Here is a 24,808-nt window from a genome sequence, read left to right as displayed (position 1 = left end):
CAAACTTGCCTTTTTTTTTTTTTTTTTAATTGCTGCAGCTTTGCTTTTGAAAGAAAAACTTGCAAAGTTGGAGCTTGTATTTTTACCAACCTCACTGTTAGGTGACTTTCTCAATGAGGGCTGCTTGTTAGCGTGGAAGTCACCGATGACAGTGTAGACAGACAGTCCTTCCTGGGGACTCTGCTGGGCACCCTGGGGGCTGGGTTCAGTTAGTCATTCTTACACCCTCCTTTAGTCCTGGTGTGTGTGCTTTATTTGGTTTCTCTAAACACAGTGGAGCTTTCCAGAAAGCACAGTGGGTTTTGGTTGCATTTTGATGGGCTTCTCAGCTCGAATAATGCTTTGTGAGAATGCAGTTGGGAGGTGACGTGTGTGGGCTCCGTCCCCAGGGCTGGCCCATGCTTATTAGTGATGCTAGGCACTGGTCAGTCCCAGACCATGTATCAGCCAGGCCGAGGCGTCCATGTGTGAACAGCCATGAGCTGGAGGTAGAGAAAAATGAACATGGTAACTCCAAGTAAAATGGCTCCGAGGCCAAGGGGGAAGCCAGAAAGAATTGTGCCCTTTTAGAATAAGACACTGGAACTTGTTTAGGTCACTAGGATCTATTTAATAGTAAGCTTTCTGTTTTAGTGTAGACTACACCTCTTGGAAAGTTGGATGCATTTTTAACAAGTACTCATTTCTAAATAAGCTGCCTTGCTGTAGTTCTCACCCACCTGGTATGGATGAGTGAGTTTACGTTAACAGTAGTAACTCAGAGTGTACAGAGTTTGCTCCTGTCTGCTCAAGCCAGGCTTCGTCCTGCAGTCCTCCTCCTATTTCTGCCAGCCCCCCGGCAGGATTTATGTACACATGAGTGCGTTCACTTACATTCTTCTGTTCCTGGTGACTGCAGAACATTTGAGAGAGGCTCCTCTGTGTCACCCGAGCCACTCTGTGAAAAAGCGCATTTCTTCTTTGGCTCCTGCTGTCTCAGTTCCCTCAAACTGGAGATCCGGGAGGGCTTGGTCCTTCTTTTTTTTTAACCCCTGAGCCAAAGCCACATTGTGTATTTTAAGGAATTTGAGATTATAGCGTTGTTTCTCTCACTGGGTATAATTAAACTTAGTTTTTACCTTATAATAGAAGCTGAGAGGAGCATATGTCTCTGTTTGCATCTCCTGTGAAGATACTCCATCGTCTCTGTCTACCTCCTCTCTATCCCTGCAAAAGAGACGTTTGAGTGGCTGGGGACATCCCAGGCTCAGAGCAGCCCCTGGGGTCAAGAGCTTTCTTGAGTCTCCAACCTTGAGCCACTACTCTGAAGGCCTCTCCTCATATGCAGATATAGTTGTGCAGATTGTGCCAACTCGTTTTTTCGTGAAATTAACATCCTAAACATTCCAGAAATTGCAGTGGGTTTTTCCTGAGGCGCAGCTGTTAATCTCGTATTGTTTCTTCTGATTTTTTTTTTTTTCCCACTTCACTGAAACTTTCTGAGATTTCAACCCCTGGATAAGCGCAAGAAGTTGCTTTGTTTCCTAGATTTGAATTTTGATCATTCTTGAGGTCCCATTTGTGGAAGTATCTGGCTCTTAGGCAGTCTTACCCTGGGCGCCTCCCACCCCCTGCCCCCCCAAATAACCATCTGCTCAGGCTCAGACTCACTCATTCAACTGCTTACCCTGACCTTTTCACTTGGTGCTCTCAGTGGGGCCTGAAACCGTCAAGTCCAAGTCTCCACGTGTCCTGTGATCGGGTCCCCCTCCCTCTCCCACTACTCCTGTGTCAATGTCTGGCACCTCTGCAAGTCCTCCATCCGGAAGCCCGAGGCCTTCCTGACATCTCCTTCCTTCCCACACGCAGTCCCATCCTCCAGACCTGTCTCCTTACCTCTGGAGTGTCTTTTGTCCACCTACTTCTTCCCATCTCTCCTGCTTGGTCCCAGCTACCATCCTGTGCCTCCCAGGTGACTACAGTAGCCCCTCAGTTTATCTCTGCCTCCCTGTCCCTCCTCCAATTCATTCTCTTAAAGGTGCAAGCCCAGTCCCATCCCTCTTCCACACCATGTTTGATTAACAGCCCTCAGCAGCTTCCTGGTCCTCATAGCTCTCCAGCCTGGTCTCCTGTCATAATTACCTTGACTACCTTGACTCCTCATGCTCTGTCCTCAGCCGTCAGAGTGCCAAGCCCGCTCTGTCGACGTTGAGTGTTGCTTGCTCTGTCTCTAGCCGCCAGTGCCTGCTTGCCTAATTAACTTCAGCCGTCACTAACGGCTTCAGCCGTCACTTCTGCAGAGCAACTCTCCCTGTCTTCCAACTGCATATATTCTCGTAGCACCATGCACCTTTCCTTCACTGTACTCGGCTCAGTTGTAGATACTTGCACGGTTCCTTGTGTCTTTCTCACTAACCCCTGAACTCCATGAAGGCAGAAACTCCTCTCTGTCTCTTTAACATCTAGCATAATTAAGCAGGTGGGCAGTAAACATTTCTTGAGTGAATGAATAGCTGGGAATCACCAGAGCACAGGCATTCAGAGAATGGTCCTGGAGTCAGCCATCCATTTAAATTTGAATCTGACTCTGCCTTGATAATGGTGGGACAATGGGCAGCTCACTTAAGATTTCTAAGCCTCAGTCTCCCAATTTGAAACGTGCAAGTAGTAAATACCTTCAGAGGTTGTTTGGAACAATGTGGTGGTATTTGAAGATACAAATACTGGTGTTGGTGAAAGTGGTTTGAATTAGGAGGTGTTAAATGGTGGATTTTACACTTTTACCTGTTTTATTTATTTATTTTTGGCCTCATCATGCAGCTTGTGGGATCTTAGTTCCTCAACTCAAGACTGAACCCAGGACCTGGCAGCAAAAGTGCCCAGCTCAAACCACTGGACTGCCAGGGAATTACCCACTTTCACCTTTTTTAAAAAAACCTTTTAAAATAAGATTGAAGATGCAGCTTCAAAAAAATTATACAAAATAAATGTATAGATGGGTGAGTGATTATAAAGACAATACACTTTAACTTCCGGAAGCTCCCCTATATGTTCATCCCAATGGCAGCCCCTTCCTTTCCACCTGAGTAACGCCATCTTGACTCCATAATAATCACTTCCTTGTGTGTTATAGTTTTATCAGTCAAATGGGCATCCGTGGATGTTATAGTTTAGTCTTGCCCATTTGAAAAAGAATTGTCTTCCCTGTATCCTTTGTTTTCCCTGTGGGCTATCTATTGAAGAACCTGGAGCATTTGTCTTGTAGCATCCTGTAATCTGGATTTTGCTGGTTGCATATGAATGCTTCCCAAGAGGCTCAGTGGTAAAGAATCTACCTGTCAAGCAGGAGACACAGCTTTGATCCCTGGGTCAGGAAGATCCCCTGGAGAAGGGAATGGCAACCCACTCCAGTGTTCTTGCCTGGAGAGTTCCATGGACAAAGGAGCCTGGTGGGCTACAGTCCATGGAGTCGCAAAAGAATCAGACATGACTTAGCAACTAAAACAACAATATATGAATGATACAGCTCAGCCTTTTCTTTATTCCTTTGTATGTCCTGCCTGTTGTCCAGATCAGACTTGTGTTTGACCCCTTTGGCAGGACTGTAGGTGATGTGTAAACTTTCATCAGGAGGCGCATAATATCTGATTGTCTCTTTTTGGTTTTATTAGTAGCTGTTGATGCTCATTTACTTGGATCTGTTAATTTGTTGGGGGTGACAAATAGGGGTGTTTTAATTCTGTCATTTCTCTCATTTATTGGTTTGAATTTTTTTGGAAAGGGACATTTTCCAATCATCTACTCTCTGGTTGCACAGTGGTACAGTTCATATAAAAAAGCAGGATAAATACTAGATTCTTTCCCACCATCAGTTTTCCAAGATAATGAGTTGGTTCCGCCTCATCCTCTGAAGGTGACCAGTTAGTTATGTGTTTAAAAAAATATTGTGAACTCATGAATTCGAATGTATTTTATGGGTTCCAATTAGTTGTAGTTATTATTACATAATTTGTTTTTTGAAGGCAGTCTCATCTCTGGCCAGTGGAAGTCGTTTCAAGTTGGCGCCTTAGTCCTTTTGATATAACCCCACTAAGTCTGAGAGTTTCCTTGCTATCTGATACAGCAAGATGGATCAGGTTCATTTTGAGTGTTTTCTGCTCACACCTGGAACTAGCCATTTCTCCACAAAGAGCCCTGATATCTTTTAAGGGGAAATAGTATTTCAAGAACTCACTCTGTCTCACTTTTGAGCAGCACAGCCAGACTCACACCCAGCTATTGGGACTTTAGCTGATCCTTTGTGGGGTGACCAGCTGTCCCTGTTTGCTCAGGGCTGTCTTGGTTCTCACACTGAAAACTCTATGCCCCGAGGGGGTGGGGGACTCATTCCAGCCGTTAGGGAGGCTCTTTGCTGTTGGTTTGGTCATTGTGTCTTGGCCTTCTCTATGGAGAGGTTGGGAAAAATATGTATAGATCTGCCTTTTGCAAAGAATAACCACTCAGTAGTTAGATTTATATACTCTGTGTCTCCTTCAAGGCAGGTAACACTTTGAATAGCGCTTTGCCATTTGCTTATTATAGCCTATAAATGAACATTGTTAATGGATTCTGGAAAATGGTTTCTATGGCTGACGTTTGATTCATTTTACTGTAACCTATAGCTCTGAGTATAGTGGACAAATACATGTACCACAGGAGTCATAATGTGAATGGCATAAAGTGAATGCCTTAGTAATTGCTATAGCTAAACTTAATGTTTATTGCATTTATAGTATGTATGTATGTATACGCATTACCCAGTTAAATGTTTGTCTTCCATGTGAGGTAGGAATAGTCAGTCTCATTTTACAGATGAGAAAACCTGAGCTCTGCCGTTCTGCTGTTTAGTTGACTGTTCAGTCGGATCACTTTTTTCGACCGCATGGACTGTAGCCTGCCAGGCTCCTCTGTCCATGGGATTTCCGAGGCAAGAATACTGGAGTGGGTTGCCATTTCCTTCTCCAGGGGATCTTCTGACTCAGGGAATGAACCCGGGTCTCCAGCTTGGCAAGTGGATTCTTTACCACTGAGCCCCCTGGGAAGGCCAAACTGAAGTTTAGAGAGGCTAAAGCATGTGCCCAGAGCAAGTGGAAGAACTAAATTAAACCCAGGTCTTTCTTATTTTGGAGCCTCTACAGTTATTTTAATTACTTAATTATTGAAGATTTTAATTATTAAAGATTAGTCTGGCCTGATTCAGGTTTTAGAAAACTCGAGCATCTTTGGGATGGTTCTAGGATCTGTTTAGGAATTAGTGTCACTTTAGAGGTCTCAGAATGACGTCGCAGCTGCCCCTTCTGTGCTCGTGACAGTCACTGCTGCTCAGGTAAGGCTGCTTCTCTCCCTCGCCCCCCCGAGTCCGGATGAAGGCTCAGAATCCTTTTCAATGTAGCATTCCAGGCAGCCGCTAAGATTTTACTAGTTGGCATATAACGTGACACCCATCTGCCATTCTGTGTAAGAACCTTGTGGCACAACAGTGAAGCCTCCGGTTTCCCACTCTGCTATCACTATACTGTATCAAAAACAGTTAGTCATACGTTCTTTTCTTTTGTTCTGGGAAAAATCAGGGTTTTCCAAACTGTAATCCGTAAACACTTAATTTCGGAGATGCTTTTCAGTATTATACACTGCAAAAACAGAAGAGGCAAGATGAGAGGCTTTTCGAGGAGGGCAGGTCACGTCAGTTTGAAGAAGTGAGTTCTTGAAGCTTTCCACTGTGTATTGCTCTACTGACGTTCTGAGAAATCCAAGTAAAGGAACCCATTTAACATTTTTTAACCGCTTGTTTTCTAAAAATGACTTATACCTGTAAACCCCACCCCCCATTTTTTTTTTAAACAACGAGATTTATTATCTTAAGATATGATACATTGGTTTACTCAACCAAGGTCTCAGTCGTCCCATCTATAAACACGGAGCTGAGGAGAACACCTACATCTTGGAGGTGGATTTAGGTATGGTTGTGAAGCTTGAATTCACCTGCAGGGGCTGCTCAGTTTCTTATATTTATTTTCTTATTCTGAATAAGCATCCATCTTTGTCTCTAACTTTGTGCTCATAATTGTGTCTTTTTTTTCTTCTAAGAAAGCCTTCAATACTGTGTAAATTCCAATCTCTGTAAAACCTGGGTCCACCTCTCTCAGTATCCCTAGAATTATTTTTGGTTGTTAAATAAATTTCTTGAATCTCTTAAAACAGGGGAAAAAAAGGATACACAACCCAGAGGTAGGAAAGTCCCCGGAGGAGGTCAGGCTGCATGTGGACGCACCCCCCCCTCAGGACCACCCCTCTCTGTCTTAGCTCTGCCCTCCCCATGGGTGGGCCTGGCTCTCCCTGGCTAGTGGTCCAGAAAGGGGGGGGGGAAAGGGACCCCAGATTTGACAACTGGAGACCGTGTGGGTGGCGTCTGGGAGGGCAGGGTGGACACAGGGCAGACATGGTATTGATCCTCTTGGGTGAGGGCTGAGGGGCAGGTGAGGAAGCAGAGACGGGGTACACGGTGCTCCCCAGCAGCTTGGCTGAGGAGGGAAGGTGGTGTTCACAGGTGTGTATGTGCTGGGTGTGCTTTGGGAAGTTTTGTAGTTGAGAGATTTAACCACACTTTTGGCTTAAAGAGAAATCTTGAAAAGTAGAGAGGAAGAGCCTGAAGACCCCAGAGACAGGATGCCAACAGGCCAGGGCAGTGTCCAGGCAGACAGGACCAGGGCCCTGGTGGAGGGTTCAGGCTCAAGACTAATGGGAAGGAGGTAGAAACAGCAGAGAGAGAAGCTTACAGACCGCAAGGCTGGCAGGGAATTGAGACGTTTCAAACTGAGTCACCTCGACTTTCTTGGTAAGTGGGAAGCAGATTAATTACTGATAGGAGGATGATGTCGGGGGTAATTTTACTGAGGTGGTAAGAGATTCCATGAGTCTTTTGTGATTCTGTCCCAATTGACGTAAAACGATGGCTCTACTCTTGTATTAAAATAAATCTTCCAAGAAATAAAGCTTCCTAGCTTTTTCTCAGGGGTCATAATCTTTTGTCATCACCACCATTTAGCAATGTTTCTCCAAATGTGGTCTAAAGATGCATAAATAATTTAGAAGTTCTTGCTAAAAATGCTGTGTTTCAAAGGCATGCCTTATAGTTGCTGAATTAGGATCTAGAAATCTGCATTAGAACAAAATCCCCAAGTGAGTCTTGAAAATGTGTTAATGTGTTTCCAAGGCAGGGCCTGGGGGCTTCCTGAGGTCAGCAGGGACCGGGAAGACTGGGATCTGTATCGGTGGTCCTGTCCTGTGGACCCACACTCACTACCCATCCTCTCTGCTCAGAGGTGGAGTGGCTGCTGCACTGAGGCTAGTCTTTAACACCATGTTTCTCATAAGAGAAGGTTTTATTCTTTGAATTTCTACACATTTATTTTATATAGAAACAGAAGACTTTCTATGATCTAGATCTAGGCTGGGGTAGGCAATTTTTACTCTCCAGTTATAAGGGATGTGAAAGTCCATCTCTTTGGGTAGATTCCATTGAACTGTATTTCCTTTTCTTCTTTTTTGTAACTAGTATTTTTATGGCAGTAATCCATCCCATGCGTATCAGTATCTAGTACATGTATGTTATCCAGGCTACTGCCTGGAGCTCAGCTTTTTACTTCAAGGGAGCTATGAAAATATTAGAAATCTCACTGAATCAAATCACCAATGTGATGTTTTTCCAGCTAGATCCTGAATATTTTATCACCAGTTTTCATTTAAAAGCCAGTCAACAAATTTAATAAGAGTGGTATTATGGGTATTTGGGACAGTAATGAAGACCAAAAAAAAAGTGATTGCTTTCATTAAAGCATCTCTGTGAAAAAAAGCAGTTCTGTGTGACTCATCGAGTTGTTGAGTTACATGATAGCTTTGAAGCAGGAGCAACTGCTCTGGCATCTTCTCCATTTCAATTCAGTGGTTTCAGTGAGAATTCTTATGAAAATAATTTTTATAATTTACTTCACTGTGTATGAACTTCAGAATTCTTATGAAATGATCTCTTGGATTGATTGTATATTTGAGTAGATTTTCTTCCATGACCTGGGCTGGAGAGTGAAATGTAGAGGAGATACCAGAATAGGAAGAATGCTAGAATTCCTAAGCAGAGGCTCCCACAGTGTTCAGACTCATTTGTTATTCGATTATGAGCTTCTGTTCCATCAAGGATAGATTAAGCCCCTTGAGCACAGACAATGTATTTACCTTTGTCTCTGGAACCCAGCTAAGCGGCAGACGCACAGAGTCCTCATTGCGTGTTAGATGATTGCATGAGTTGATGGAAATGTGAAAACCTCTGATTTCCCTCATGAGCTCAAAATTACAGTGTGAGCCAGTGATAAAATGGCTGCAGAATTTTTCTTACATAAATCTTTGTAGGAATGCAAAAAGCTGCTGCCAGGCATCAGTGATCTTTGCTAAGCCACTTTGCTTTTCCTCCTTCTCCCCCAGCCCTAGCCCCTTGTCCTGCCTGTACTTGCCAGTTTAGACGTGCTGCCGTCTGCCTGTGTACTCGCAAGTGCGTGTTATAATTTCAGTTTCCAAATCTGTGTCTGGTTTGAAATACACTTAAATTTCTCTTGTAATCAAGTGGAGTGTGTTTTCTAAGGAGCTTGAGATCTGAGTCCTTGACATTAGAAATGAAGCACATTTTTTTCTTCCCATGAGCCTAATTTGTCCAACTGAATGGAAAAACAACCCTTAGTATATTAACCTGTCTCAAAATATACCTCTGTTGATCAGTTAATAGAGATTTTGCCTTTGCATTAATAATCATTTTTTTCTTAGCAGATTAATAACCAAGAAACATTATTAAAGGAATTTGCTTGTGATAGTCAAATCTGAAAGTATGCTATGTCATAACACTAATCACATGTAATATAACAATAATCATTCTTTGATTAACATTGCAAAAAATTTGGACTATGTCTTTTGGCACCATAATAATGATCTGTATTTGAATACTGCTTTGTAAATGGCAACCCACTTCAGTATCCTTGCCTAGAGAATTCCGTGGACAGGGGAGGCTAGTGGGCTACAGTCCATGGGTCTCAAAAAGTCTGACACGATTGAGCGACTAAGTCTTACACTTTAAAAAACCCTTTCATGCACATTATCTTCTTGGGATGCATAACAATCCTTTAGTATAAATAGGACAGACATTATTTAAACTGAATCTCAGAGAAATGGACATATTCATCATAACTCAGCAAGAAAATGGCAAAGAATCGACTGCAACCAACTTTTTTCTGGGTCTTAATTAAGTCTTGCCACTGTCATGTGATGTCATGTGCTTTTGCCCTAGTAATGATAATGGGATTGCGCCCTAGCCTGAAGCACGCTTGAGTTTCATATTTGTTCAGAGAAAGGATCTAATTGATTTTATACCCAGTCACAGGATCTGGTCTCAGGAGCTAACCTAACTGATTATCTTTCTTTATATAAATAGAAACAGAACCTTGATTACTACATTTGCATGCAGGCAGGGTTGGCCTTTAGCCTGAACACAACAATAACTTTGATAACTGGTGTGTACTAAGCTATAGAAGCTGCTCAGTATCTGATCTACCATTCATCTCTTGCCAAAGTTCATTTCAGGTGAAATTATGATGGGGTTTTATACTTCTGGAAGCCACAGTGGTTTCCTTTACTGCTCCCCGAGGGTGTCCCAAGAGTAGAGAAGGCCTGACCTGCACCTACCTCTTGTGGCCATTACTTGTTTTCCCATCTGGAAACACCCTGCAGTGTTGGACTTTCAAGGCATGTAGGCTACTTAATATTGGTTCAAAAGGCTGGACAGGGACTGTTCCTGTTTACCTTTGCGCAGTTTGTGCTTCACAGCATCTGATACACACCACGCCCTGTTGTTCGATCAGTTTCTCCTTGGCTGATAGAGGACTCTCCTTGAAAGATAAGAGCAACATTCTGGAGGCACACAGTTGTTTGAAATCAGAGTTCAAATCCACTGTATGGTTCATAGACACTTCCAGTATTGTTTAGAACCTTTTTGGTAGTACTACACTTAGGTCGATGGCATGGAAATGAATAGGTTTTTCATGGAAAATAGGAAAAACGTATTGAGGACCAAGTAAATACACAGTAATAAGAAAATAGTTAAAATACAGTTTAAGTCATTCAAAACAAAACATTCCAAATCTTTATTACATAAAAGATGCTCATGATAAAATATTGAGTGTGAAAAACCAGGTGCAGAAATGTGTGAATGCAATGGTTGTAATTTCTTCCGAAGTATATGAAAATAAAGTACCAATACTAATTTATAATTAATAATATGTTGCCCAGCACAGTTTCAAACACATCATGTGTATTAATTCAATGCTCGTATCAGTCCTAAGAGGTAGGTACTGTTGTTATCTTTGTTTTATGGATGAGGCCCTTGAGGTACAGAAAAGTAAGTTATCAACAGTTACATGGTAAGAAATGGACTCACCAACTAGGAGGAAATAGACCAAAAATATCAGTAGAGAGTATCTGTGGATAATGGTGTGAATAGGCCGATTTAATTCTTTACACTTATAGAATGTCTCTCTCTCTACTCTTGATATATTAGAACTAGAAATTTTAAAAGAAATTGAAGCATATGAGAACATTTGTAGGTTTGAATTTCAGAGAGTAGCTTTTCTTTCTTATATCTAAAACAGAAATTATACTTGATTAAGAGGGCGAAAAAGACAAAAAACCAGTACTTTCTATCAGTACAATCTCCCTAAATGATAACCTTTCAGTATATGTTGGATACAGTTTGTTTTATCGATAAGGAGAATCAGACCTTCTTTAGTTCACAATTAAACATTATAAAGCACAATCCAAGAAAATGGTTCTGATCAAACCAGGTTTTGTTTGAACACTTGAATACTTCACCAGTGATGGAGAATGTAAAGGCACATACATGGTAGAAGGTCTCCAGGAAACGGACACTTTCCTCTCTGGAAAGTACATCCTCAAAAGCAAAAATACTTCAGGAACAGTATGTTCTATTAAGTTGTGTCTTAATTTTGGTGATTTAACTTTCAACCCTTCTCTTTTGCTTTCATTTCCATGATTCTTTTCCCTTCAGAAAACCATCCAATCAGCTGTTAAAACTAACCAACTAATTAGCCTCAGTGTGTTGAAAGTTGATCCTGTTTTGAGTTTTATTAGTGATGATAGTTGTACTTTGCCACTAGGTGCCAGGCACTCTGCTAAATGCTTTCTGCGAGCCAGCAGTTACAGACTGGATGACATTGCTGGCAGGGCTGTTACCACTCACGTCTTTCAGTCAAGTCCGGGGGCCTTTCCATACCTCAGTCCCTTCCTGTCTTCCTGAGAAGGGATCTGCGTGGGTCGTTTGTTTCTTTGCTTTTGATTACATTATTTTTTGAGGATGAGGTAGAATACGGTTGGTTTGAAAGGAGCCATGGTTTTGAGAATAACTTAGCTTAAGAATGAGAATATTAGTCACGAGATCCCAGTAGATTGTCTGATGCTGAGAATACTTGGGAAGACTGGGCCATGTGACAGCTCTGTGTGGATAATGATGGTTGGGGTTTTGTGTTTTTTTTCCTAAGATAAATCACTATTTCAGTAGCTTTACAGGAAATTATGCCCATCACGCCATCAACTCAGTACAGTTTTTTTTTCTTTTTTAAAATAAACCAAAATATATTAAAAAAATTTTTTTTTACCAAAATACATTAAAAAAAAAATTTTTTTTTTTTTATTGTAGAGGCATATAGTGAAGGAGAAAGATACTTGTTTATTTGAGTCGTCCAGGTAATAGGCATGAAAGGAATTGCCAGCCCTGTCTGTGCTCCCACAGGAAGCAACACAGTAAGCGGTGTCATCCGTGTAAACAATGGAAAATGAGGTGTGTGTCTCGGCTGGGTTCCAGGTCACCCCTGGCTGTCTCGTTGCTAATGGTGTCAGGATACCCAGTTCTCTGCTGGGTGGATTCTCTCTCCGGATGTTGTTCCCTCAGGAGAGGGTGTCTTAATTCTGACACGAAGACAGTTGGAACGTATTATGGCTGTAGACTAAAAGCTGACATCCAGGAGTAAACAGAAAGCTGATATGTACATACTCAGGAAAGCATTTGTTGATATGACTTATACTCTCTGATGCTGAGACTCGTATATCAGAGCAAAGCCTTCAGGTTTGCCCTGTCTTTAGAGAACATTTTCAGAATGAGCAATTGTTTGTTGAGGCTTCTCACTTTCTCTCTCCAGAGAACTCACTGAGTGATTAAAATGACCTCAACAAGTAGGTTCCAAGCTAGGTTTAAATCTTAAAATGAAGTTAAGTTTCATTTATCTTAATGAAATGGAGAATAAGGTGTATTTTTTTTACGTGGCAGGGATTCTGGTTCACCAGACGTTCCTCTATCTTAGTATTGGCACACGCTCAGTTGTGTTCAACTCTTTGTGATCCCATGGACTGTAGCCTGTCAAACTCCTCCGTCCTTGGGATTCTCCAGGCAAAAATACTGGAGTGGGTTGCCATGCCCTCCTCCAGCGGATCTTCCCGACCCAGGGATCGGACCCAGGTCTCCCGCGTTGCAGGCGGATTCTTTACCGTCTGAGCCACCAGGGAAGCTTAGTGTTGGGATACTGATGCCAGACTCCAGGCGAGGGCTGAACGCTCAGACGATGCTTGAAGTCCGCACTTCTGGATGGAGTGGTGAAGCCTTCTGTCGCTTACACTTTGTGGCGGAGGGATGAGGACAGCACGCCCGTGTTTCTCTCACCCTCCCCAGCACCAGCGTTATTAGGCAAGTGGTTGTCTGAGGCAGGCTTTCCCTGAGGAGGGGGAGGGGCCGCGAGGTGCAGAGGAGGTTGGAGGGGCGGCGAGCGCTCGCTGGCACCCGTCTCCTGGGGAAGTCTCTGCCGTGAGCAGTTCCTCTTTTCACACCTATAAATGGAAGGAGAGAGAAGGCAGGTTTCGCCTCACCACGCTCTGGGCCACAGCTGTGCTCACATGCCTGAGTCTTACTGCCGGCCTTCTCCCCGCTTCCTCTCCTCCTCTCCACCCTGGGATGATGACTGATTATGAATCCCATCTCTCTGTGACCTGAAAGAAAAAGCGTGTGCAGTAACTAATCTACTTTCGTGTTGTAGCTTAGTCATGAAGAGATTCTGGTTCCAGAAATATTAAATCCTTTAAAAAAAAAAGGAGTTTGCATGTGTGGTTACCCAGTTACTTGGGGCCCGTGATGTTTTTCTTTCATCTTGTTCTCCTTACTTCCAGGCTCTCAATCAGGCTGTGGGGTGACAGGGCTGAAGAACTCTTTTTTTGTTTTTTTCTTCCTAATAAGGGTCCTGGGGGATGGAGTGCAGGGAAATTCAGAACCAGATTGAAAAACTGGTAATGCTTTTAGGTAAAGAACCAGCATAGAAAATGTTATTCTCGTAAGCTTTTTAAGTTAAAGAGCGTAAACGCCTAATTCAAATACAGTGAGTAGTGACAAACATGTTTATTGTAGGTATTACGTCTAAGTGGGAGGTGGAGAGAGAAAAGAAATGTGCAGGTAGATGGCAAGAATTGGGAAAGCTGTAACTAGGGCGAGAAAGGAAAGGTAAAAAAGAAACACAAAACTGTTCTGAAGAAAGCTGTAAAGATAGACACATAAGTACAAATATGCTCAGATAGGCGTGTGTTGTCATATTCACACCTGCTTCTCTCCCAGCCCTTAAACACAGTTTCCATTTTAAGAACCCAAATTCAGGAACTTCTCAATTAAGCGTCATCTGGCTGTGGTTTCATCATCCAGTTAGTATTGTGCACGAAACTGCTGTACCTATATTTGGAAAACTATACCCGAGTGTTTTCCAAAGGCTTGAGAAGTTGTGGTTAAAGTTATTTATCAGTATAGTGCTCTAACAGTATTAACTCAGTTAAAAATTGTCTCCAAATTCACAGGTTGTTTAAATACCTGCCTGATGTTCTAAAAAGCACTAGAATTTAAAAATTCTTCTCATTTCTTCAGTCTTTTCCTCTCACGAACTAAAATTTTAAAAATTACAGTAAAATGTCCTGACCATTTAATTTTATAGCAAGTTACTCAGAAACTAGAAAGTGGTTTTCGATAGATGAGAGTGTATTTCTTTTAGGATAAAATGGCTTTTGTCTATAGGATTATGATTAAGCGTTTTGTCTTTTTTAAAAATGATTCCTGGAGAAAGTGTTGAATGTTATATATTAATTTGTAGCGTGTGTATATGTGTTAGTCACTCAGTCGTATCCGACTCTTTGTAACCCCATGGACCGTAGCCTGCCAGGCTTCTCTGTCCATGGGATTTCCCAGACAAGAATACTGGAGTGGGTTGCCATTCCCTCTTCCAAGAGATCTTCCCGACCCAGGGGTTGAGCCTGGGTCTCCTGCATCGCAGGTAGACGCTTTACCGTCTGAGCCACCAGGGAAGCCCAATTTGAAGCCTAAAGAGATTCTTTTCTGAGTGTAACACATACATCTTAAGGCTTTTAAAAGTATTTCAACTAAGGAATCTTAACACTATGGCTTTGCTTTTTTTTAGTAACAGTGATCACAAAAGTGGATGATAGTCTTGGCATTTGACCCACAGATAGTGTGAAACTAAGCCGAGGATTGGAAATTCTGGTCTCAGGGTTGGGTGGTCGAGGGCCAGGGGTTGGTTGCAGCTGTGTTGAGGTGGCTGCTTGAGAACAGAGGGCTTTCCTCACCCTCATTTATTGAATGAAGCTGATAGGGCCCTTAGCCATTTAGACCTCCTGAGTGACAGTGGCTCTGTAGTCAAGCACTTGTAATATTTCCCATGCCCAAAAAAGTTCTCTACATTCCACTAATAACTAACTTCTTTTTATGCTCTGAAACCTGTGGTGGTGGTGGTTTAGTTGCAAAGTCGTGTAAGACCCTTGCAATCCTGTGGACCGTAGCCTGCCAGGCTCCTCTGTCCATGAGATTTCCCAGGCAAAAAGGCTGGAGTGGGTTGCCATTTCCTTCTACAGGGGATCTTCCCCACCAAGAGATCAAACCTGGGTCTTCTGCATTGCAGGTGGATTCTTTATCAACTGAACCACCAGGGAAGCCCCTGAAACCAATAAGTACGCCCACTGCAGTATTTGTTGTTCAGTTGCTCAGTCGTGTCCGACCCTTTGTGACTCTATGGACTCTAGTATGCCAGGCTTCCCTGTCCTTCACCATCTCCCGGAGTTTGCTCAAACTTATGTCCATTAAGTTGGTGATGCCATCCAATCATCTCATCTTCTGTTGTCCCCTTCTCCTCCCACCATCAATCTTTCCCAGCATCAGAGTCTTATCCAATGAGTCAGTTCTTTGCATCAGGTGGCCAAAGTATTGGAGCTTCAGCACCAGTCTTTCCAGTGAATATTCAGGATTGATTTCCCTTAGGATTGACTAGTTGGATCTCCTTGCAGTCCAAGGGACTCTCAAGAGTCTTCTCCAACACCACAGTTCTATAGCATCAGTTCTTTGGCGCTCAGCCTTCTTCATGGTCCAACATGTGCTTACAGTATACATATACTTTTGATCACTTTGGAATGTGATCAGTTAAAAAGCTTTTCTCTTTAAAGTACCCTTAGCTGCCTGATAGTGGGGTTTAAATCCTGCACGTTGCCTCTCTGTTTTTGCCGACTAGTATCTTTTTATAATTAAAATTTTAAATTGTGTTATACAGACATATATGGAGGAAGAAACCATTTTTAATTGTTTAGCATATGTGTTTCCAAACATTTTCCATCATGGAAAACTTTTCATGAAGGCATATGTATCCCTAATTCATTCTTTTTCATGGCTGCATTATATTCTAAAATATGAACCATCACAATTTAACTCTTTGACTATTGATATACACTTGATTCCTGGAGTTGGTGATGGACAGGGAGGCCTGGCATGCCGCAGTCCATGGGGTCGCAAAGAGTTGGACATGATTGAGTGACTGAACTGAACTGAACTGATACACTTGATTTATTTCCAATTTCTTCCCTTAGAGTCAATATAGCAGTGAAAGTCTTCATATATGTACTTTTTTTTTAATGTACAAGTATTTTATCTTAGCTAGATTCCTAGAAGTAGAATTGCTGAATAAAGAGAGTGCTTTTAAATTTTGATATGTGCTTAGTTGTTTTCTTAAAAGCATTTAGAAATGGACATTTCCCCTCACAATGTATGAAAACGACCATTTCCACATATCTTTGCCAACATTAGGTTAGATGACACTTTGCCCCTGCTTTGTCAGTCTGATGGTGTCTCATTGCACTTATTTGCATTTCTCTCATTGAAAAAGGAGCCTGGTAGGCTGCAGTCCATGGGGTCACAAAGAGTCAGACACGACTGAACGACTTCACTTTCACTTTTCACTTTCATGCACTGGAGAAGGAAATGGCAACCCACTCCAGTGTTCTTGCCTGGAGAATCCCAGGGACAGGGGAGCCTGCTGGGCTGCCGTCTATGGGGTCACACAGAGTCGGACACAACTGAAGTGACTTAGCAGCATTGAAAAAGAGGTTGCAATTTTTTTCATAAATTGATTGGTGTTTATCTGTTATGATTGCTCTTTCAATTTCTTTGCCTGGTTTTCTTTTGAGTTATTTTTCTTGTTTTGGGATCTCTGTATATATGAAATAATAGTCCTTTGTTATACATCTTGCAGATATTGTCTGTCAGTTATATTTTATAGTTATCTTTTGTCAAACAGGAATTTCCTATTTTATGTAGTCATATTTGTCACGTTTCTTTTCCTTTATAACTCTTACTGTGTCTTATTTTAGAGAGGGCTTCTCCATCCCAGGATTAAACACAGCATCTCCTTTGTTTCCTTTAAATACCTTTTTAGTTAAGAAAATATTTAGCTCTTTAATCAGTTTGGAGTTATTAATATATGAAGTATGGGGTCAGACTCTAAACTTTCTTCCCACATGAATATCAAATTATGCCAACACCACTTATTGAATAATCTGTGTTTTCCTCACAGATTTCAAATTTTTCTTATTATGTTCTTAATTCTCATGTATTCGCATTTCTATGTAGATGTTTTTGTACTTTATACCATTCAGTTGTTTTGTTTATTCCTACACTGGCATCATACTGTCTTGATATCTGCTAGGGGAAATCCTTCCTTAATTCTTTTTCAAAAATTTCTTAACCTTAAGCTTGTATTTACTTTTGCAGAAGAACTTTATAATCTGTTAAGGAATATTTTAATGTCTGTTTAAATGGTTTTTCATACTTTTGGTTTTATATTTTATATGTGATTTATTCAGTAATCTGTATCTTTTTTTCTCCTTATATTTCAGAGTCCTATGTATGGAGACTCACATGAGTCAGTTCAGTCCAGAAGGGTAGTCATTTCTCATAATATGGACAAAGCTCTGAAAGAAGGTAAGGATTAAGTGAGGATATATAATTACCACGTAAGCAATTCATTATGTTCTAAAAGGAAAATAGTAATTTCCAGCAAATTTATTTATCCTCTCTCTGTTTGATGCATTTGGATTTTTTCATCATGAATTTTTACTTGAAGACATAGTAAATACATCCAGTTGTTGTTTAGTCAGCAAACTGTGTCTGACTCTTTGTGACCCCATGGACTGTAGCCCGCCAGGCTCCTCTGTCCTTGGGATTCTCAATGCAAGAATACCAGAGTGGATTGCCATGCCCTCCTCCTGGGGATCTTCCTGACCCTGGGAACAAACCCATGTCTCCTGCATTGGCAAGCAGATTCTTTTACCACTGAGTCACCAGGGAAGCCCCAAAATACGTCCATGTTTTAGTTAAATGAATGGGATCTAAACATTGATTAAGTAGGAATTTGCAGATCACATGAAATTAGCCAGCTTAGTGGAGCTACTTCCACGATATGAAGCAAGAATCTGTTGTTCACTGTTACTTGAAGTGGGTATCAGGAGGCCTTTTTTTGTCTTTTGTTAGTAGAGACAATGTAGAGAAAGTGTGTTGGGAATAAATACACTAAGGCTCGCTCATGGACAAACCAGTTAACCAGATTAAGGGATCTTGGCCAACCTTGACAAAAGAATGAAGGACAGAGACGTGAAACTTGAGTTAAAGATGATTGAAAAGGGGACTGTGGCAGGTACAGTGTTGTATGTCTAGAAATGGGGATGAGTAAGTGTAATTACAAATACTAAAGTTTAAAAGAGAATATATTTTGACCAAATTAAAGTTTTAAAAATCAAATTTCTAAAAACTGACAGTTTTGGTTATTATATACAAAAAAAAAAAAGTCTGAGGTTTTCCAGATGAAAATATATGGTGTTAAGTATGAAGTTAGGAGAGAACTGGCAACTACTCTTCTATATCAGATACCCTTAAAAGTTTTTCTCCTCAAGTTATATTTCCTGGAAAACTGACAGAAGATAGACTTTTAAAAGTCTTTTTGACTTACTATTAAATCTCACTAGATCTGCAGCCAAGTTTTCACTGGAATTTTCACTGCCCTGAATTATCTCACTAATGTGGGCAGGAAATGTAATTCAGTAATTATCAAGTACCTGCTGTTTGCTCAGTGGAACTCAGACTGTCCAAGAATTAGATGCTGACACAAAAGAAGCATAGCTGGTACCTCAAAGAGCGTGGCTTTCCCCCTCCCTATAGGCTCAGCTTATCTCGTTCATGTCTCTTCACCCAGTGGTATGAAATACGTGTCCATTTTTCTTGAATAAATCAATAGATCCACCAGTGACATAAGCTGATAACCTCAGATCTTCCCATAAGATGACTTTTCTTCTGCACACAGAGTAATTACTAATTGCATGTTTGAAAACTTTGCAAACCACAGAGGGACATCTGTATGATCAATGGAATTGTTGTTGTCATCATCACTTGGGCAGTTCCTGGTGGAATGACTGTTTCTTTGTTCCAAGAGACTTGGGTCATGGACCACTTATGACCTGTGGGGCTCTACCCTCTTGGGCATGGAAGACTGTGCCTGAGTTACCGTGGGGAGAAGGCAGAGGTGGAAAACGGCGCTCTGTCATACTGTTTACTGAGATGGAGTCATTCCTTGTTCTGAACATTTATAGATAGAGATTTACCTAACATCACATTTTCTACACTAAATGGTAGCTTTTAAACTGGTTTCCTCACCTCTAGTGTTTCTCTCTTGTTACCCTAAATTGTCTTTTCGGATTAATCTAACTAAAACTGAAGTTCTAATCATGTTATTCCATTCTCTCTAATCTTCTGTGATGCTCTCTTACCTGCTTATTTCTTGAAGAGCAGTCCTAGAAAATAGATGTATTTAAGTTATAACAGCATTGAATGTTTTGTTGGCTGTTATGCCTTTAGAAGAAAAGCTCTTTGCTTGGCAATGAGAATAAGTGTTCTTTCATTTCTTACTGTGGTTTGTTACATTACTCATGCATATTTCTTAATGAAGAACATAAAATGATTTTACTATCATGAATTTCTCTGTCTCCTTGAATTGACACAGATGATGTATTTTAAAATATTTTGGGTTTTTTTTGTACTTGTATGAATGAGTGTATGTAGTTATGTAACTCATACTTAGAATCGTGTCTTTGTTTTGTACTTTTATATTTTTATGATACTTAGTTTGAAGAGGGGTGCTGATAAACTATTGAAAGAAGATATACCTGTGACTAGCACATATCTCTATTACTAAGTACAGATTTTTGCCAGTATTCATTTTTACCCATTTTTTGAAAAATGTATTATCAGAGGAGTGTTTTAGAGTTACAGTAATCAGAATATGCAATGTGGTTAACAAATGTAATGAAACAGTATATAGGTGAATATGCCCTTCACATAAATCCTCTAGCATGTTGAAAAGATCTTAGTTTTAAGTATTAAGTCTCTTATAGTTGCTCTTAATTTCCTGCTTTAATTTGAAATTAAATTTTTTTTTTAAACTTTATTGAATTTGTTATGATATTGTTTCTGTTTTATATTTTTGGTTTTTTGGCCGCAAGGCATGTGGGATCTTAACTCCTCGACCAGGGATCGAACCAGGCACTCCCTGCATTGGAAGGCAAAGTCCTAACCACTGGACCACCAGGGGAGTCCCTGAAATTAAATTTTAATGAAAGAAAAAATGCTTCTATTTTCCAAACGCTTCAGTTTGCAGATTTATTTGCTATTAGCTAAAACTCCCGTGGTGTGAAAACTTTTAGTTTAATAGAAGAGTAAGAGAGAAGGAATTGCACATGAAGAGCTTAGCAGTGTTTTTATTGGCAAAGTGTGTGTCATCACACTCTTGCTGCTTGCACTGGGATGCCCAGAAGGAGGATAAAAGGATGTAAAACCCTGGAGGTCATGTAACCCAGCTTATCATCTCAGGAAGTACTTTCTTCCATGTCATCCTTGTCTATTAGATGCTCCGCTTGTGTTGAAATTTCTTATGATGACGCATCCATCGTCTAATATGGCAGTCTCTCGAATAGTTTTAATGTTTTTGTTCAGCTCCTCCTTATGTTGAACAGAAGAAAGCAACTTCCTTGTGATTTCCACCCATTGGTCCTATTTGAACCATCTAGAGCAATTTTAAATTAAACACACACTCAGGGAATTGGGTACCAAGACAGCCTATTTAAAGATTGGGCTATCCAAGAAAATCCAATACCTAGGGTCTCCACACCCCCAAAATTTGAGTTAGATAAGAATCTCTCGTTTTGAAAGATTTCAGGAAACAGTGTGTCTTCCCTTGTTTTGCTTTCCACTCTTTGTATTTTGAAGCAACTGTTAAATAGCAGTAGACGGCAGAAGAGCCCTCTCAGTGTCTGCAGCCCTCGCCCACATCTGACGCGTGGCCTTGTCTCTTCCTGGTAGTGTTCGACTACAGCTACAGAGACTACATCCTGTCCTGGTACGGAAACCTCAGCAGAGATGAGGGGCGGCTCTACCACCTGCTGTCCGAGGATTTCTGGGAAGTCGCCAGACAGCTGCGCCACCGGCTGAGCCACGTGGACGTGGTCAAAGTCGTCTGCAACGATGTCGTGAGAGCTTTGCTCACTCACTTCTGTGACCTGAAGGCGGCGAATGCCAGGTAGCTGTTACAGTGGGAACAACATCTCCTCCCTTTACTCACGTTAAAGTAGTTTCCTTGTTGAGAAAAGGAGTCAGAGTCAAGACAGAACTCTAGCATATTCATCCTCTTCTTGGCCCTTGGCTCGAAATGTTGACACTGGGGGAAACAATTATAATGTTCTGATAGAGCAAATTAAAAAAAATTTTTTAATAGAAAACCACTGTATAGACCTGTTTGATTTTGTAAATAGCTGAAGCAGTGAGATGAATTTTACAGAGCCAGCACTATCATGAATTTATTTAGTAATATTAAAGGTGCCTAGAAACAGAACATTTAAATATAGTTGTCTTACACTCTGAAGAGTGTCAGAGAGTTTTTAGTTTTCGAGAAAGTTTAAATAAAGTTGACGTTTCTTTTTGTGAGTCCTGTGTTAAGAGCTCTGTTGCATTGTAATATCCTAAAAATTGATTTTTAAAAGAAACTCAGTATTGGAGTGTGCAGGCTGTGATTAGAGAAGGTGTTTTTCATGTGAAAATTGCCAATACTCAGGCTTGTCAGCCTTTTGTACTATTAGCCAGGAAAGGTTTGTGCCCAAGAGGTGACTCTGCCTTTGGAAGAAGACTTCAACAAGACCTCGGTGCTCATAACAAATCGTTACTCCCTTAGGTTTGCTGATAGGATCCTAAACGTCTGTCTTACTCTTGCCTGAGTGAGATTACGATGACTCATAGCACCTCTAACCTGGACATAAAGAGCAGTCTCACTGCAGCGAGTAGCCTTCTACCTACTGGATACAGACTCAGTTGGAGTAGGAGCAGGGTCCTTGCAGTTCCTGGGGCATCTTCTCGCTGATACATCGCTGCCCCTATTTTGGGGGAGAAGAGAAAGTGTTTGCAAAATATGTAAGGGGATGAGGAAGTGGAGGCATCCTCCTCGGGCAGGTGGTAACTCTCCTTCTTCTGAGAAGCCCTGTCTTGCGGATTGGTCTGTGAGCACTCGCTGCCCTGCCTGTGAGGTTGTGGGGCGTCTGGCTGCTAAGGGGGGTTGTGCAGCGGCAGCTGTCCAGGAGTCATCCTCTCTCCCCACGCTCATCCAGCTCAGGTTCACGAGGCCAGAATCCCCAGGGCCACCGTATGCCTATTCTTTTCCAGCTCACTGCTCCCAGTGTTTTTTGCAAACTTTTTTTTTTAACTACTTATTTTGCATTAGAGTATAGCCGATTGACAATATTGTGATAGTTTCAGGTGGACACGAAAGGGACTCAGCCATGCATATACATGTGTCTATTCTCCCCCAAACTCCCCTGCCACCCAGGCTGCCACATAACATTGAGCAGAATTCCCTGTGCTATACAGTAGGTCCTTGTTGGTTTTCCATTTTAAATAGAGCAGTGTGTACATGTCCACGTTTTTTGCAGATTTTAAAAATAAAATAGGGGATACATTAAAAAATTTTCTTATTAAACTTTTTATTTTGTATTACAATATAACGGATTAACAATGTTGTGAGGGTTGGGAATACTTTTTATATTGTGATCTAGTTTCATCAAATAATGCTCATTACTTATGATAACTTTGATTTTTTTTATTGTTGTTCTTTGCCGTTAAAAAAATGGCATCTGAGATTAAATTTTATGTTGTTCCTTGTGGGTCCCAATCCACAGTTTGAAAAATTTACTGTGGAGCAGCGGTTTTCAGTTTTCCTGGTCTGAGAATAGCCCTGTGCTCTTGAAGGTTGTCGAGGACCTGAAAGAGCTTTTGCCGGTGTGGGTTAGAGCCATGGGGTCCCAGGGCCAGCTTGTGCTGGTGCAGAAGCAACCCTGAGATCAGTGATCACCACCTTGTCACTTTGTAATTGGTCACAGCGGGAGTACTGACCCCGTGAAATGGGGCAAATGCTCCAAATAGGAGCTTTTTTCCCCTTGGAGAGCCAGTTGTTAAACATTTACCAGCTCAGCACTCATCATATCTATCAATATTTATCATATCAGATATTAAACTAAGACTTTTTTTAAGTGTGAGAATGCACAGTACGCTTTCCACTCACCGTCAAGAGTGACAAGGTCACCACACAGCCTGTAGCCTCTGGGAAACTCCACTACAACTTGTGAGAGCAGGCGAGACACATGGAATTGTTTTGTTGCTGTGAATAGGGTTTGGACCTCACAGACCCCCTGACAGTGTCTGGGGGATACATGGGAGCCTGCACACCACCCTTTGAAAACCATTGTTTTTAGAGAAAGTAACTTCCAGTAAGGAGGGGGTATGTGAACCGATGAGGAAGTTATAAGGGTCACCTCGCTGGAGTCTCAGAAGCTTCAGCCTCTCTTGAGTGTGCTGAGCCCCACACAGCACCTAAATCGGCTATGGCATCTGCTCCATAAAGTGCTCCCTAGTTCTGTCTGGTGAATACTGTCATCAGTGAAAGCTCATTTTAAAGTATTTAAATTATGGCTCAGTAGAAGACAGTATTTTTAGATCATTGTTTTATTCCAGTTAGAAGACTGATGAATTTAGGTTTGGGAGAAGAGCAAGTGGTTAGAGAAATGGACTGTTTTTATGATTATCTGATTTCAACATGAGAATGTATTTTTCATTGAGACATTTATTTACCAGCTTGCGAAATGACTGCTTTTGTGGATTATATAAAGATATTATGAGTAAGCATCAGAATAATAGAAACAGAGGCTTGATTGCATTTTAGAAGAGCCTTCTGTTTGGACCTCTAGTTTTCTTGTGCCAAGGATAGATTTATTTGTGTCTGGGCTGTGCCTAGAAGCTCTAGTTGATGATTCTTATTAAAGGAAGGAACTCTATCACTGTTCTCTGAGATTATGGATATTTGAAAAAGTGCCAGTAGGTCACTGGTGTTTTGCAGATAGATGGTGGTGCCCTGGAGGTGAATGCTGGGGATCTAATATCTGATTGTGCCTCACCTTCTACACGTCACACAATGAGACTGGGGAGAAATGCATCTAGGTTCTGTGGTGATCTCTGCACTCACCTGCCCCAGATAAACTGTGCGTTCGCCCTGGAAATCGCCATTGGGGTGCAGATTTCCATTGACTGCAAAATGACAATGGCAGCCAGGAGGCACCCAATTGAATTGGCCACAGTCAGGCAAGAGAATAATACATTGCATTAATAAAAGCGACACATCCTCTGGTTGACTGTTGGGCAATTGTGTGGAGGCAGCTTTCCGGTCAGCCTGTATTTATTTCCCAGCCGACATGCCGTTGGCTGCTCTAAGTCAATCCAGATCACACTTAATTCTTGCCTGCTTCCTCTTCCTTTGCCCCATCTGTCTTGTTCTAACATGTTTCAGGACAATTTTTTAATGATTGTTTTTATGCTATTAAATCAATAGCATCTTTAATTTCATAGCCTGCTTTTTACAGTCTGTGTATTCTTTTTACTCATAAAGCACAGGCGTGCTGTTTAAGGGACAAAATAATGCTTTTCTTCATCTCTGAATTTTTTTTTTCCTTTTCATCTTAATCTCTAATTCTGGCTTTGTGTTAAAGACTTGGGGATGTGTGAGTGAGAGCAGAACTTGAATTATGTCTACCATTAGTTACCTCTATGACTTTGGATTGTTCACTCATTCAGATCCTTAACATTCTCATCTGTAAAATGGCGATGATAATATACACTTCTTGATGTAGGTGGAAAGATTAAGTAATACTGCACATATGAAATGTATAGAAGGTTAACATCCTTTTGCTTACTCAAGGCATGAGAACCCAGAGGTAAGTACTAGGAATTGCAGTA

The 24,808-nt window shown here is 41.3% G+C and overlaps 1 protein-coding gene across 10 annotated transcripts in view; it reads left to right on the top strand.

Annotated features, from left to right (window-relative positions):
- The window catches only part of SNX25 (sorting nexin 25), a 113,096-nt gene that overhangs the window by 25,150 nt on the left and 63,138 nt on the right, over window positions 1-24,808 (top strand). For all 10 annotated transcript variants that reach the window (XM_081521742.1, XM_081521734.1, XM_081521738.1 and 7 more), the window contains exons 2-3: window positions 17,329-17,413; window positions 20,840-21,056. In XM_081521742.1, the coding sequence (XP_081377868.1) occupies window positions 17,335-17,413; window positions 20,840-21,056 (296 nt within the window). In that variant the 5' untranslated portion in view covers window positions 17,329-17,334. The remainder of the gene's footprint in view (window positions 1-17,328; window positions 17,414-20,839; window positions 21,057-24,808) is intronic.

This window comes from Giraffa tippelskirchi, chromosome 8 (assembly GCF_054371585.1).
Source record: "Giraffa tippelskirchi isolate mGirTip1 chromosome 8, T2T-mGirTip1v1.2.pri, whole genome shotgun sequence".
NCBI lineage: Eukaryota > Metazoa > Chordata > Mammalia > Artiodactyla > Giraffidae > Giraffa > Giraffa tippelskirchi.
The sequence above is the reverse complement of the archived record's forward strand: the minus strand, read 5'-3'. Positions and strand labels throughout refer to the sequence as shown.